Raw genomic sequence first — 16571 nt, forward strand, 5'->3', positions numbered from 1 at the left:
TGATGATGGAAGCAGCATCCCACTCTGAGACTTCCTTGGCCAGTCAGAAAAAGAACTCAGGACTCAAAAGGAGAGTTTGGTCTCAGGAATAAGCTAAGCGCCCACAGAATCCAGAGGAAGATAAAGCAAGCCCAACTTAGCCTGTGGGGGCAGGAACCGGCTGGGAGTCTGGGAGGAAGCTTCAGCCCCATGGGGCTGTTCTCTCTTCCCTCACCTGTAGGATCCCCCCAGGTTCTATCAAGGTTGTTACAGCCCAGGGGGTAGCCTATGCCCGCCAAAGTGTAAGGCCACCAGAGGTTCTGGCCCAGCAGCCAAGACACGGGAAGAGGGTGCCTTGTATCCCACCAGAGTTACACAAGTTGCAGGCTGCCCCAACCAAACTCCACCTGTGTCCCAATCCTCCCCAGGCTGGCTGGGTCTGCTGTGCCAAGAGGACAAAGTCCAGTCATGTCATTGTGGGGAATTCTAAAGCCGGGATGGCCTTCAAGTTAAGAGTCATAGGTAGCTTATGGTGATATGTGCAGGTATAATGGCCTAAGTACTTGGTACTTTGTAGGGATTTTTTTTCTTTTGGGATTTGCTGGTGTCAGTACTGGGGCTTGAACTCAGGGCTTGAGTACTGTCTCTTAGCTTTTGCATTCAATGCTGGTATCCTACCTGGAACCACAGGTCTACTTCTAGCTTTTTGGTAGTTATTTGGAGATAAGAGTCTCACAGACTTCCCTGCTGGACTGGCTTTGAACAGTGATCCTCAGACTTCAGCCTCCTAAGTAGCTAGGATTACAAAAGTGAGCCACAAGTGCCAGCTTACCTTTGTAGGTTTATCTGAGGTTTGGGTTTTCAACTAAGGTCTCTTGGAAGCAAACTATAACACAAATACAACAAATATGAAACTCAGTTTGGGTCAGTTTAGCTCCAGTTAAACACGTATATGTGAAAACACACACACACACACACACATAATTTTTGGTTGGAACTCTGGGCCTTGAGCTCTTTAGCTCAAGGTGAGCGCTCTACCACTTGAGCCACAGAGCCACTTCTGGCTTCTGTGGTACTGAGGAATCGAACTCCGGGCCTCATACATGTATGGCAAGCACTCTACCACTAAGCCACCCCTAGGGACTGGGAAGGTGGCTTAGTGGTAGAGTGCTTAGAGAGCCCCTAAAAAAATAAGAATATATATGTGTATTTATATGTGTGTATATATCTATATCTATCTGTCTGTCTGTCTTGAGGGCTAGGAAGGTGGCTTAGTAATACAGTGCTTGTCTAGCATGCATGAAGGCCTGGGTTTGATTCCTCAGTACCACATAAACAGAAAAAGCCAGAAGTGGCGCTGTGGCTCAAGTGGTAGAGTGCTAGTTTTAAGCAAAGGAAACTCAGGGATGTGCACAAGCTCTGAATTCCATCTCCAGGACTAGCAAAACAAAAAACATTGTTTTAAGCTAGGCACTGGTGGCTCATGCCTATAATCCTACCTACTTAAGAGGCTGAGATAAGAGGATCGTGGTTTAAAGCCAACCCAGGCAGGAAAGTCTGTGAGACTCTTATCTCCTTTTAACCACCAGAAAACTAGAAGTGGTGCTGTGGCTCAAAGGGCTAGAGTACTAGCCTTGAGTGAAAGAGCTGAGAGACAGTACCCAGACCTTGAGTTCAAGTCCCACAATCAATCAAAAAAAAAAAAAATCCAACCAGCAGGGTTGTGGAGATGTCACTGTGGCTGGAGGACTTTCAGGTCATAGACTATTCCAGAAGCTTCACCATCTGCGCAGAACTCCAGTGCACAAGAAGTTCCTGTGAGGAACACAGCATAAGAAATGGGAAGATGGTTCTGCATTTGATAAGGAAGTAACTGAGGAACTGTTTGGTTTATTAGATAGAAAAGAATAATTCAGTCAAGTTGAAAGTAGCAAAAATCCATGCCACACTAGCAGTTTGTACTGGGAGAGCCCACAGGTGGCCTGGCTGGCGCTCCCGCCGTGGCTCCGGGTGGGTGTTGGGGTCACTGACCTCTTTCAGGGCCCATGGTTTCCCTCAGGCCATCTCCACCTTCTGGGAGAATGGAATGTTAGAGGGGTTCCGAGTGAGTAAGAAGAGAAGCCATGACCCATCTACCACCCAGAAAAACTTTTATTTGGGGGGTACCAGTACTAGGATTTGAACTCAGAGACTCATTCTCTTGGCCAGTTTATTCATTCAAGGCTGGGGCTCTACCATTTGAGCCACACCTCACTTCTGTTTTTTGTTTTTTTGCTAGTTAACTAGAGATAAGAGTCTCACAGCTTTGTCTGTCTGGGCTGGTTTCAAGTTGGGATTCTTAGATCTCAACCTCGTGAAGCCATAACATCAAACTATGTTTTTAAAATGCGCAACTTTTTTTTTTTAAACATGCCAAGCTGCAGATATTGGCAACAAATACAAAGGATTTTTCAGTCTTGTTACTTTTGCCTCAGACAAATGCCTCGCCCCCAAAGGCCCCTCCTCCCACCAAATAAAACTCCACAGAAATCAGTAGAGAAATAGAAAAATGTAGCAGCTTCAAAAATATCCATCTCTTCCATTGAAAAGGAAAATCAGCACTATCAATGAATTGAAATGTCCTTGGCTATCATCTATCTAATGGGGAGACAATACTGGATTAGTCACATGGTGACTGCTGCCACCCAATCCCAAGATGCCACCCTGCCCCAACTCACAGCATTGCCTGGTGCAGGGCGGAGGTAGCAAGAGGCTCCTTACTACAGAGAAGAAAGGGCGGCCCCCTCCACAGCCTCTTCCCTAACCTCCAAGTTGTTTCCATTCCAGAGGGGCTGAGATTACTTCTCGAAGTATGCGGCCACTTGCTGGGTGCATAGGCAAAGAACAGGCACAAATGCCGTCTGCCCAGTGAATCAGAAAGGAATGAAGGGGTTTGGCTACTTCTCTGGGCTCCCCACCAGGGAAAATCAGGAGCTGCTCACACTTCCAAAGACTGGCTTCTTGAAGAGCAGGCAAGGAAGACAGAGGTAAGGCCAAGTTGCCCCTGTGCATGGTCATGGCCTTGACAGCTCTCTACCACTCATCCCCTGCTGGACTCCCACACACAGAGGATGTAAGGATTCAAGAACCTTTGGGCTGAATCTGCTCTGACCTTGGGGGTCAGAGGCCTGAGCATCCTACACCCCTAGCTCTCCTTTGTTCTGTGGGCAGCTCCCAGTAATCTTATCGTCAAAGGACTTGGCGCAGAAAGTCAATGTGGACATGAGAAAGAGTAGAAGAGAGGGGCCCTTTCTTCTCACAGGAGTGCAAGGCTATTTCTGTCCTGGCTGTGCAACACACAGACAATCTTGGTTGTGGTCCAACAAGCCGCCACACTCACACTGAGTTCTTTATTTTGGCTTGTGCTGACAGCCAAGGCCCCAGGAAGCTTGGAGGTGACTCTTCCTAGAATGTCAGAGAGACAGGATTAGCCCCCTCCAGTTTCTTGAGCAAACCAGTTCTTTGCTGTTGGACTTTCCTGAACATCGTGAGATGCCCACGAAATGCCAGGGGTGCCCCACAAGTCACAAGGATCCCCGACATGCGCTCGTGGACTCACACGTTGCCTGGTCACTTGTTGAAAGCTGCTGGCCTAGCAGGCCTTCAATCATCTTGGAAACAAGCCTCAGAGGTTGAAAGACATGTCCAAAGGCATAGATCTCATGAAGGGTTTTTTCATTTTTTTTTGTACTAATTCTATTTTGTACTAATTCTAGGGCTTGAACCTGGCCTGGTACTGTCTCTGCACTTTTGCGCTCAAGGTTACCACTCTACTACTTGAGCCACAGCTACTTCTAGCCATTTGTTGGTGAACTAGAGATTAAGAATCTCACAGACTTTCCTGACTGGGCTTGGCTTTGAACTGTGTTCCTCAGCTTCCTAAGTAGCTAGGATTACAGGTGTGAGGCCCTGGCACCTGGCTAGATCTGATGACTTCTGACCCAGCTTTACCCTTGAATACCTGCCACCAGAGCACAGCCTTAAAGTAGAAAGCCAACTGTCTCCAGTTTAGAGAAACCAAGGTCCAGAGACAAATCAGTCTCACTGTGATTGGTTCTGTTTGTCTTAGCAAGTCCCACTGCCTAGCTGGCAACAGTGAAGTGACAGCTCCCAGCAGTGAGGTCCATGTGTAGACATGGGCTCAGTAAGAAGGGCCAGATTCCAGGCTGAGATCAGAGCCAGGGACAGCCCGAGGGTTCAGCCTTCATCTCATATCTCCTGCGGGCTTAGGAGGAAGATGGACGATGCTGTCCTGGGCCCTGGATCCATTTCCATGATCTTCACAGTCTCCATTGGGAAACATGGCAGTCAGTGCCAGCTCTTCCTCCACATCCTGGGAGTTCCCTGGATCACAGGACAAGGAATGACCAATGAGAAGACAAAGTTTATGAGGTGGTAAAGTGAGGACTGAAAGGGAGACAGTCCACCCTGCCAAGTAACTACTTTAAAAAGCCAAACAGCCAAAGCTAGTGGCTCATGCCTGTAATTCTAGCTACTCAGACAGCTGAGATCTGAGGATTGTGGTTGGAAGTTGCCTGGGCAGGAAAATCCATGAGGCTTATCTACAATAAACTACCAAAAAAGCTGTAATTGGAGCTGTGGCTCAAGTGGTAGAGTGCTAGCCTTGAACTGAAGAGCTGAGGGACAGCGCCCAGGCCCAGAGTTCAGGCCCCACGATGGGACCCCCCCCCCCCAAAAAAAAAGAGTCTCATGGACTTTTCGGCCTGGGCTAGCTTTGAACCATGATCCTTAGCCTAGGATCCATGATCCTAGCCTCCTGAGTAGCTAGGATTATAGTTTGAGCTGCCACCAGCACCCAGATCACACAATTAAAAAAAATAATCGGGGGGGGGGGGCGGGGAGGATTGGGTAGGGGAGTGGGGGAGGATGGGAAGGGATGGGAAGGGGAAACAAAGGAGGAGGCTACAATGCTTGATAAGAAATGTACTCATTATCTTGCCCATGTAATTGTAACCCCTCTGTAGTATTTTCACAATAAAAAAAAAAAAATCCAGCCAGACACTGGTAGTTCATGACTGTAATCCTAGCAGCTACTCAGGAGGTTGAGATATAAAGATCTTGGTTCGAAGCCAGTCTGGGCAGGAAAGTCCAGGAGACTCTTATCTCCAATTAATCACAGAAAAAGCAGGAAGTGGTACTGTGGCTCAAGTGGTAGAGCTCAAGCCTTGAACAAAAAGGAGCTCAGGGACAGTGCCCAAGCCCAGGACAGGCCAAAAAAAAAAAAAAAAGCCAATTAGCCTGGCATTAGTGGCTCACACCTGTAATCCTAGCTACACAGGAGGCTCAGATCTTAAATCCAGGTTCAAAGCTAACCAAGGCAGACAAATTTGTGAGACTATTTTTAGTTAACCAGGAAAAAGCTGGAAGTAGAGTTGTGACTCAAGTGGTAGAGCTACAGCTTTGAGAGAAAAAGCCAAGCAAGAGTACAAGGACCTGATTTCAAGGACGAGTGCTAATATTTAAAAAAAAAAAAAAATGCTGTTAAAGAGCTGAAATGTAGCAACATGGTAGAGCACTTGCCTACTATGTGCAAGGTCAGGCTTGGTCCCCAGCACCACAGAAAAGAAAACAGGAGGAATGGGAAAGGGAGGAGGGGGAAACATGCATGGAATTCCACAGAGTTAAGCCACACTCATATTTTTTTGTGTATGGGGGGGAGGAGTACTGGGGCTTAAACCCAAGGCTTTACACTTACTAGGGTAGCACTCTACAGGTTAAACCATGCCTCCAGCCCTTTTTGCTCTAGTTACATATATTTCTTGTGCTGATCATGGGGTTTAAACTCAGGGTCTAGATGCTGGTCCCATAGTTTTTTCACTCAAGGCTGGTGCTGTACCACTTGAGCCACACCTCCACTTCCAACATTTTGCTGGTTAACGAGTTAAGAATCTCTTGGATTTGTTTGTCTGGACTGGTTTTGAACTGGGATCATCAGATAACAGGTTCAGGAGTAGCTAGGATTAGAGGCATTAGTCATGGGTGCCCTGCACTCTATTTTTGAGATGTATCACTTTTTGCCCAGGCCACGATCCTATTTACTCTTTCTATGTAGCTGGAATGACAGACACATATCACCACACTCAGTTTTTTCTGTTGAGATAAGAGTTATGTGAATTGTTTTTGCCAGAGTTGGCCTGGAACTATTATCCTCCTATGCTTCCTGAATACCTATGATTATATATATGTACATATATATAAATAATATATGTTATATAACAGCATAAGCCATGATATCTAACTGCACTATAGTTTTTTCTTTAAATTTTTTATTGTGATTAAGTTGTTATATAATTTTCCAAATTTCACAGAATCGTGGGATAGTGATGCTTAATTAAAAGATACAAATACATTCTAACTTTCATGGAGCAAATTGTCTATCATGGCCTATAACATGAGTTCTATGAGCTTTGCAATACAGTTATTTCTTCCACAATGGGTGATATGTATTTTGTTTTGCATAGCATCAGCTGTTCCCTCTTTCTTATTTGTTCCCTCCCTCCCATAGCTGCCGTTGAGTTGCTTAGTTCATTTTGGTCAATGTCCATGCACTATAGTTTTATCAGATGTTACCATTGGCAGAAACTGGGCAAAGTATACATAGGAACTCTCTGACTTACAAACGCATGTTAATTTTTACTTTTGTTGTTGTTGTTACTGGCAGTCATGGTGCTTGAACTCTTGGCCTAGGCACTGTCCTTGAGCTCTTTTTGCTCAAGGATAGCACTCTACCACTTTGAGCCAACAGTGCCACTTCCAATTTTCTGGTGGTAGATAAGAGTAGATAAGAGTCTTATGGATTTCACTGGGCAGGCTGGCTTTGCACCGCGATCCTCAGATCTCAGCCTCCTCAGTAGCTAGGATTACAGGCATGAACCACCAGTGCCCAGCTAGTTTTTACTTTTTTAAAGAAAGATAAAACATGATGATGTCTAAGTATTGCTGTGGATAGTCACAATGTTTTTGGTAAAGCAGATTTCAAAAATAGTCTGTCCAAATGTAGGCAAGAACAATATCCTATATTTGTTATGTACGTTATACATATACAGTGAGCTCTCTTTATCCCTGAATTCATCCAGATTCAACCAATGTTGTTTTGAAAATATTTGAAAAGGAATATATTGAAAATATTTGAACAGTACATACACTGAACAGTACATACATTTCTGTCATTATTAACTAAAAGTATGGTACAACAATGATTTTCATAGCATTCACACTTTATTAGGGATTATAAATCATCTAGAGATGATTTAAAATACACGGGAGAAATACATAGGTTATATACAAATAGTATGCTATTTTGTATAATGGGTTTTAGTGCTTGCAAAGTTTATTTTCCACAAAGGGTCCTGGAACAAATCCTCTTTGGAGTTTGAGGATAACTACAGCGGTTTATAAGTGCCATTTTTATTTTATTTTTGGCAGTACTGGGGTATATACTCAGGGCCTTGTACTTACTAGGCAAGTTTTCTACCATTTGAGCTAAACCTCCACCCTTTTTTGCCTTATTTTTTAAAAACAGGGTCTTTTATTTTTGCCTGCAACTAGCCTAGGACCCAGATCCTCTACAGTTGCCTCCGACATAGCTGGTATTACAGATATGAGCCACCAAGTCCATTTTATTTGTTGAGATGAGTTCTTTCTAACCTCCCCTTTGCCCCCTGCTTCCCATCTATGATCCTTCCAATTTCTACCTCCCAAATAGCTGCAATTAAAGGTTGTGCAACTAAGCTTGGCTGGCAATTTTTTTTTTAAAGTATTGTATTTTATTTTTGCCAGTACTGTCCCTTGAACTCAGGGCCTGAGTGCTATCCCTTAGTTTTTTCCCTCAAGGCCAGCGCTCTATCATTTGAACAACAGCTTTACTTCTGGCTTTTTTTTCCTGGATAATTGGAAATAACTGAGTCTCTTAGACTTTCCTGCCTGGGCTGTCTTTTAATAGTGATTTCAGTATCTTGAATGGCTAGGCTGACAGGTGTGTGCCACCAGATGGACCTTCCCATTTCTGCCTATGGAAAGCTTTCCCTCTCCTGCTCAGACGTTGCTGGCTCCCTGGGATACCAAGTTCCCCCTAGTCCTCCTCACCCATCTTTCACCAGGTGAAGACTCCTGGGGTGAAGTCCTACAAAACTGAGCCTGAGGGCTGGGAAGGTGGCTTAGTGGTAGAGCACCTGCCTAGCATGCATGAAGCCCTGGGTTCCATTCCTCAGTACCACATACACAGAAAAAGTCAGAAGTGGCACTCTGGCTTAAGTGGTAGAGTGCTAGCCTTGAACAAAAGATGCTCAAGGACAGTGCCCAGGCCCTGAGTTCAAGCTGCAGGACTGGCAACACCCCCCACACCCCACAAAAACCACAAAACAAAACTGTACCTGAGCCCATAGCCTGGAGTGACAGACACCTGGCTCACATGCTGACCCTGGATCTACAGAGGAGCATGGAGCACAGAGCTCCTGGCTATTAATCCACCATACTTAAGACCAGTGTCCTTAGAGTACTGTACAAGCAACTGAAGCACTTACTCTGAGCTGGGTCTCGGGAACAGGAGGCATCTTGGTCCTTCCTCTGGCTCCGGAGACCCCAAGAAAAGCAGGTCAGCAGTCCTGGGAGGCCCGGTCTCTCCCAGGAGCCTTCTGAGAGAAAGAATGCAAAGCCCAAGAGGCAGAGGTTAGACAATGGCTACTTTAGACCAGGCATCTCCGCTCAGGGGGCCCCCCAGTTTCCACTTCACCCTCACAAACCCCCTGGGATGCCTGAACTATGCTGGGGAAGCCAGAGCAGCAAAATGACCCCAAATGAATTACAATTACATAGCAGCAAAGAAAATACCCAATGGGCAACTGTGTATCTCTGGTGTCAGTACTCTCTCTCTCTCTTTCTCTCTCTCTCTCTCTCTCTCTCTCTCTCTCTCTCTCTCTCTCTCTCTCTCTCTCTCTCTCTTTCTCTGTGCATGCACGCACAAATGTGCATGCTGGCACTAGGACTTGAACTTAGGGCTTCTAACTCTTGCTTAGCTTTTTATATCAAGGATAGTATTCAACCTCTTGAACTTCCACTTCCACTTCTGGCTTTTGGCTGATTACTTGGAGGTAAGTTTCTCTACTTTGTCTGCTTGGGCTGGCTTGGAACTGAGATCCTCAGATCTCAGCCTCCTGAGGAGCTATGAATTTTAGACATGAGCCCCTCCGCCCCTCCCCTATCCCAGACTTTCTTAATGTGAACAGATTTCATCTTTTTTGATAACCACATCTAAAACTTGAAACAATCTAACTTGTCTTATTACGATTACAGCACGACCTTAGTTCTCTTGGATTTATCTGAGATCTTCACAGTCTGGAATAAAGCCATCAGGACAGTATGTAAAAGGGGCTGGGGGTGCAGCTCAACATGGAGCACTTGCCTAACCATTTATTAGCAGGACACTTCAAAACGACAGCAACAAAAATCCTGGCAATAGAATCCTTCCCCCAAGTCTCCTCCGTAATCTTTACCCACTGGTGATTTACTGTTAATGTGCACCCAGTTCTAACAAGACTGAATCCTAGAGCCTTAGGTTTTCAACCCAAGGTAGCTGAATTAGGTAACAGAAACTGGGCAAAAGAACCCTGTCACAAGGCAAACAAGCTAATAAAACAAGCATCGTCATCAGGCAGTGAGGAAGGAGGCTGGGAAACGTTGGCAAACACAGTAACTGCTAAGGAAAGCTTAGCAGTATGAGCCAGGCTAGGGGTAGAAGGGAACCAGTGCTGCCCACTGCAAAAACTGAAAAGGAATGAGCTACCATGAGACTTAGGACCTTTACTTATTAATAAAAGGTTTCATGTCCATAAAAGGAGAAAGCACTTAATAGAGGACTTTGCAAATTGTTCTAGTGTTCCTGTTTATCTAGAAGGAGGAAAGACCTATCCGCTGGTGGCTCACACTGTAGTTCTCAGAGCTCATGAGGCTGCGATCTGAGGATCAGGGTTCAAAGCCAGCCCCAGGCAGGAAAGTCTTTGACTCTCATCTCCAATTACCAACAAAAAGCCAGAAATAGAGGTATGGCTCAAGTGGGAGAGTCCCAGTCCTGAGAAAAAAAAAATAAAGCCAAGCAAAAGCTGGAGGTCCCCGTGTGTGTGTGTGCGTGCATGTGTGTGAGAAAAGGGTATTCACCCATTCTTCAGGTGAGGCAGGAAAAAAATGGAATGTAAGGTTCAACTCTCAAGAGAACATTTACAAAATTAATTAAATTTAAAAAATCAGGTGCTGAGAGCTTAGAGGACAGGAGGGCAAAAGATTTGGGGCTTGAAAGCCTTTTGTAAAATGACTTAAAGACTAATGCCAAAGCTGGTGGGAACCTCACTGGTGAACTTGCCCACGATAGAGTGCCAGCCAGGTTTTCAGAAAGGCCTGAAGGAGAAAGTCCATTTCTGAATGGAGTGATGGAGATGAGAAGGGGAGAAAAGGTTTTTCAGGCCCAGGTAAGAACCAGGTGTACAAAACCTTAGGAGGCGAAGCAAGTGCACAGGTGAAAAATTAAAAGTTGTTCCGTGGGACTGGAGGAAGCCTTAGGTTTAGATTAAGGTTTGAAATTTCAAGACGCCAGTTCTGTTGGGTGCAGGAAATTGGTGTGAATTCCCTTCATTCCCCTCAGGGCCAGGGAAGGGAAAAGGCTGATGGAAACCCAAGGACACAGTACGGACAATCCTTGGGTCTCAGGATGCTGGAGAGGGAAGTTTCCCACGCAGCCTCACAGAAAGGGGGTGTGGCCTGGCAGGGAAGGCCAGGGCTGCCTCCTGGGGACCCGGTTCCCCTCATCTGGCAGGCACGTGCGCACTGGACACTTGTCAATGTTGAGAAAGCCCCTCCCGCACCCATGCATGGCTGTCACCCCAAAAACGGATACTTGGGACGACCTGGGGCTCCGCAAAGCAGCCACCTGACCTGCCCCCACTAGGTCTTCAGCTGGTGGAGTAGTGGAAGGGGCGGGGCCGAGCGCAAAGGCCTCCATCTTATCAGACTCAGCTCTACTTAAGGGGCGCATTCGAATCCCAGACCACTGTCCGGAAAAGCCTGGAATGAGATTTTGAGCCATCTGCGGAGGACCGCATATCCCCTCCGCACCCAGGAAGGGGGGAGTGGAAACGGGGTCTCCACATCCGCGCGGGGGGGGGGGGGACTCGCACCTGTGACCCAAGCTACCTAGGAGGTAGAGATCTGAGGATCTCGGTTCAAAGACAAGCCCGGCAGGAAGTCCGCGAGACTCAGCTCCAACAAACCACCAAGATGCCAGAAGTGGAGGTGTGGCTCTAATCGTAGAGCCCTAGCCTAGACCAAAAGAGCTCAGGGTGAGCGCCCAGGCCCTGAGTTCAAGGCCCAGCACAGGCACGCGCGCGCGCACACACATGCAGTCTCCACACACCCTGGGGAGCAGCAGGGAGATAGTGAGTGCTGAACCTAGGCGGGAAGCAGGGAATCACCACAAAAGGCTGTGTCTCCAGGCCCTAGCACCCGCAAGCCCCTCCCGCGCCCCGCACCCGTTCTTTGCCTCGGCCCGCGACCGCGGAGCCTCCTCCGTAAACGTCCGCCGCTGCTCCCCGCGGCTCCTCCCGCGTCCCAGCCGCGCCGCGCTCGGGACGCTCCAGGCACCCGCGCCCCCAGTTTTAGTTCTCCACCCCGACCCCCCCCCCCAGCGCATCACCCCTCGATTTGCATCTCAGTATTTTTCTATATTTTTCCCTTAGGTTCTCCCCATCCCCCAACTCCCAGGTCTGCGCCAGGCGCAGTCCAACGCTTTCGGACCCACCGCCCCGCCCTCTGCCCGTCCCCGGGCGTTCCCAGGTCCCGCGTCCCGCGAGCACGCGGGATCCCGCTGGAATCCCTTCAGCGGGGAGATCTGGAGCTGGTCACTTCCCCATTCCAGGCCTCGGTTTACCCCCGGGCACCACGAGGGGGAAAAAATCGATCGAAGGAGAGGCGTACCCAGCCCGCCCGTGCCTCACCTGGCCGTCCGGGTCCCGCGGCTTGCAGGGCCCGGCAGGCGGCCGCTTGCGCAGCCAGGCTGGAGGCCGGGCGTGCGGGGCAGTAGGCGGCCGCCTGCACCGGGCCCCCGACCTGGCGGCCGAACACGGCGCGCAGCAGCGCCTCCAGCCGCCGCAGCCCCGGCGCCGCCGCGTCTTCGGGCCCCGCCTCGGCCACCAGCACCCCGACCAGCGCCGCGCCCGCCCGCCGCCGGCCGCGCACGTCCCGCAGCATCTCCCGCAGGCGGCGCCGCGGCTCCCGGGCGGCCAGCGACGCCGCGCGGCACAGCACGAAGACCAGCGGCGAGCGGATGGCGCGCGTCGCCGCCGCCCCCGGGGCCCTCCGCGGCCCGCACGCCGCGCCCGGGCCCGCACCCTCGGCTTCGGCCTCCGCGCTGCCCCGAGGGCCCCCGGCGGGCTCGGGCGGGAACACCGCGCGGGCGAAGTCCCGCAGCAGGGCGCGGCTCTGCTCGCGCTCCCACAGCTCGCCCACCAGCAGCACCTGCCCGCGGCCCCCCGCCGCCTCCACCAGCGCCTGGAAGGGCGGCTCGGCCGGGTCCCCGGGCCGCGCCACCAGCGCCTCCAGCTCGCGCTCCATGCTCGCCGCGGCCGCCCCGCGCGCCGCCGCCCGCGCGCCCGCCTCCCCCGCCGGGGCCCGAGGACACGCCCCCGAGGGCCGAGCCGGCCGGACCCCCGGGCCCGCGGACGGTGATCCTTCCGCAGCTCCAGGGGTCAGCGCGGGGAAACCGAGCGTCCAGGGATCGTTCATTCATTCACTCATTCATCCAGCCAGCGGGTACTGACTGAGCACCCGTCAGGTGCAAACTCTGGGCAGCCGAGAGTGGGGAAGTCAAGATTACCGCGCAGGCGGGCACCGGTGGCTCACGCCTGGAACCCCAGCTGCTCAGGAGGCTGAGAACTGAGGATCGCGGTTCGAAGCCAGTCTAGGGAGAAAGGTCCCCGTGAATCTCTTATCGCCAATTAACCACTCAAAAACCGGAAGTGGCACTGTGGCTCGCCTTGAACGTAAAAGCTCGGAGACAGCGCCCAGGCCTTGAGTTCAAGCCCCACAACCAACAAAAGTGATCTGTGACCACTTGGAAAGGAATCCCCCATGGACAGGGCTAGGGCTTGGCTCTCTTTGCGCCCTGGGCTGTGGAGTGGTAGTGGACCAGGGCAGATAGTCAGGTGGGAGGAAAGCGGGGAGTAGGGAATACTCCAGACGCCCCAACTCTTCTTTCTGAAGCTTCGGCATTTGCCGAAAATGGGTCCAAGGTTCTTCATTTCCACAAATCCTTGTGGAGTTCGGGAGATGAAAAGAAAGAGGGTGCACTGGTGCTCCCCACAGGGCAGAAACTAGGGGGCTGGTGTGGGCACTAGCCTGGAAAGGGGGGGGTTGTGTCTGTTGGTCAGTCAGAAGCAGAACACATTTCCTCCATTCTATTTCATTTTTGCCCAACGGGACATTCTGTGGTGCTAGAAATGAGCCACTTAAAGGAGGCTGGCGCTTCAGGGGGACTTTTTATGCCATTTCATGTCAGTTACATTCAAATAGCTACTGTGGTTGGTACCGAAGGCCCTTTACTTCCCCCTCTGGGGTGCAACAATAGACCAAAGGCTCCAGGTTTCAAAAATCTGTTAAGAGCGGGAGCAGATCAAGTGGTAGAAACTGAGTTCAATCCCCAGTAACATGTTATTTAATGCCAGCCTTGTCCTCGGGGTGTAAATAAGCCCCAACTCCTCTTCTGCTTGCCTTGCTTCCTGTGCCCCATAGTTCTGCTGCATCTCTCCAGAAGAGTAATGTGGTTAGGTACCAGTAGCTCACTGTAATCCCAGCTATTCAGGAGGCTGAGATTTCAGGATAATGGTTAGAAGTCAGAGTGCACACAGGAAAGTCCATAAGACTCTTATCTCCAATTAACCACTGAAAAGCCATAAATGCAGCTGTGGCTCAAGTGGTAGAGTTCCAGCATTGAGTACACACACACACACACACACACACACACACACACACACACACACACAGTGTGCAGGCTGTGGTGATTCACTGGGATGAAGATGCAGCCCTTCCCTAAGTCTCATCGCTCAGCAGCTGTTTTAGCCCATGTTTGGAGGAAGGACCTGATCCATATTTGTGTGGCTTTTTGTCTTTACACACTGTCTTTTGGATTCCTTTGGGAGGTGCCTCAGTGCTCCAAGCAGAGACCAGAGTATGGGTGGGAAAAGCACCAGATTTGGAGCAGGGTCAGCATACCTCCAGTGTGCACTGTGCCCAGTGCTGGGGAGGAAAGCCATGGAGTGCACCTCCATGGAGCTGGCATTCTAGTCCAGGGCTGGGCGACAGAGACAATTTAGATGGTGATAGATGTTATAAAAAACCATACAGCCAGATGCTGGTGGCTCACACCTGTAATCCTAGCTACTCAGGAGGTTGAGATCTGAGGATCACAGTTCAAAGCCAGCCTGGGCAGGAAAGTCTGATACCCTCATCTCCAATTAACCACCAGAAAACTGGAAGTGGAGATGTGGCTCGAAGAGGTAGACTGCTAGCCTTGAGCAAAAGAGCTCAGGGACAGAACCCAGGCCCTGAGTTCAAGCCCCACAACCAAACAATGACAAAAGAAAACAAAACAATCCACCAAAAAAAAAAAAACAAAAAACAAAAAAAAAAAACAACCAATGCAGGCTGATGTGGTAATTGAGGCACTGGCCTTTTCCTTTGCTTATAACTCTGACCACACCCACAGAGGCTACACCTCCTAGGGGGAGGGGTTAGTAAGGACTGAGAAACCAATGGAAAGACAGGAGAAGCCCTCAGGTGCTCCCCCCTCCCCCACCTCAGTGCCAACTAGGAGAGAGTGAGGCTGAGTGACTACTGTACCCCATGCTCTTGTGTCCATTGGGACTTGTACCCACTCTAGCACACCCCACTGAGGTATTTGTGCACACCAGGATGCAGACCCAGTCTGCCAATCAGAGATGGGAAACAATTCAAGTCCTGGAGCCCTCTTCATGGGCAGGGATTATAACCACTGGACTCAGCTTTTGAAAAGAACAGTAGGGAGGCCACAGTGTCATAGGATGTTGACAAAGAGGGTGTGGCCAGGTTCACCTTGTAACACAGCAGCAATTCACCCCAAGTCTATTCCTAAGCTCTGGAGAGACACAAGGTAGAGTGCAGATTTTAGTCTCCTGGGGGAGGGGTGGGAGAGGCTGTTGACTGCCTTGATAGCTGATACTCAGGAAAACATGAATTCGTGGGGGAAAAATTAAAATTACATTTCTGGAAAGTATAAAACAAAGCAGATATAAAGGCTAAATTTCAGTTCCGTTCAAATAACACTGAATAACAGTGGCATAAACACAATGAGCGTTGTCCACAATCCAAGATTGCAGCTAAAGCTCCAGCCGTCACATGTACATTCAAGCAGTTGGGTAGTACAAGGACCGAGGAAGGAACAAAAATTAGATTTAATACCACAGTTGGATGATGTTTCAGGGAGGAGGTCTCCAAAAAGGAGAATGCCTTTACCTGGACCCTGGGAAACAAGTTCTTGATGTTGTTGCCATAAAGAATTTTAGAGCCAGGCTCCAGTGGCTTACACCTGTACTGCTAGCTACTCAGTAAGCTGAGATCTGAGGATTGGTGTTCAAAGCCAGCCTGGGCAGAAAACTTCCCATGAGACTCTTTATTTTTGATTAACCACTCAAAAACTAGAAGTGGAGTTGTGGCTCAAAGTGGTAGAGTACTAACTTTAAGCTTAAAAAAAAAAAAAAGAGCTCTGAGACCATGCCCAGGCCCTGAGTTCAAGCCCCAGGACTGACAGACAAAAAAAAAAAAGAATTTTAGGACACATGGAAGTAGAGAACAAGAAAGTTTATTAGCAGAGCAAAGACGGATGGGCTGGGAAGGTGGCTCAATGGTAGAGTGCTTGCCCTGCATGCCTGAGGCCCTGGGTTCGATTCCTCAGCACCACATAAGCAGAAAAAAAAAAAAGCCAGAAGTGGCACTGTGGCTCAAGCGGTAGAGTGCTAGCCTTGAGCTGAAGAGCTGAGGGACAGCGCCCAGACACAGAGTTCAGGCCCACAACCGGACCCCCCCCCCACCAAAAAAAAAAACAGAGCAAAGATGGAAAGATAGTACAAAAGCCAGACACGAGTCACAAGTGTGGACACACTTGATAACAGAGTGATGAGTGCTCTAACATCACAGATACTTTTGGTGAAAAGGTGAGTTCAAGGTTTGGCTCAAATCTGCTCCAGGATAAGTGAACTTTTGATATATTTAGTCATTTTGCTGTTACACTTTTACCAGCTAGGCCCAGGGATATCAAAACTGGTTTGCCTATTAAGTTTGGGTCATTATGCCATGTCTGAATAAATACACAAGGGGGGGGTAGGGGAGAAACAGCTGCTCTTTTTCATTTTTTCTCTTCCATTTTTGTTAAAGGGTGAAGCTGATGAGTGATTGTCAGACTTAAAGCAAAGAAAATAATGCCTGTGTGCTTTTAAGCAAGCTGTTCATTAATAGAG

The 16571-nt window shown here is 49.2% G+C and overlaps 1 protein-coding gene across 1 annotated transcript; it reads right to left on the reverse strand.

Moving 5' to 3' along the window:
- Positions 1-1849: 1849 nt before the first annotated feature.
- Positions 1850-12636, reverse strand: CUNH2orf72 (chromosome unknown C2orf72 homolog). The gene is made up of 3 exons (XM_070015082.1): positions 12021-12636; positions 8562-8672; positions 1850-4362 (listed from the first exon to the last, which is right to left on the reverse strand). The coding sequence occupies exons 1-3, from the start codon at positions 12634-12636 to the stop codon at positions 4223-4225; spliced, it is 867 nt and encodes a 288-aa protein (XP_069871183.1). The 3' UTR covers positions 1850-4222.
- Positions 12637-16571: the final 3935 nt, after the last annotated feature.

The sequence above is a fragment of the Dipodomys merriami genome, unplaced genomic scaffold (assembly GCF_024711535.1).
Source record: "Dipodomys merriami isolate MVZ:Mamm:240054 unplaced genomic scaffold, mDipMer1.0.p SCAF_1, whole genome shotgun sequence".
In the NCBI taxonomy this organism is placed as follows: Eukaryota; Metazoa; Chordata; class Mammalia; order Rodentia; family Heteromyidae; genus Dipodomys; species Dipodomys merriami.

Excerpts from the sequence above, each read along its gene's own strand:
- CUNH2orf72 (XM_070015082.1), bottom strand. The coding sequence starts at position 12,636 with ATGGAGCGCGAGCTGGAGGCGCTGGTGGCGCGGCCCGGGGACCCGGCC. Across the intron at positions 8,673-12,020 it reads CGCGGGACCCGGACGGCCAG|AAGGCTCCTGGGAGAGACCG; the intron begins GTGAGGCACGGG and ends TCTTTCTCTCAG. Across the intron at positions 4,363-8,561 it reads TTCCCGAGACCCAGCTCAGA|GGAACTCCCAGGATGTGGAG; the intron begins GTAAGTGCTTCA and ends CCTGTGATCCAG.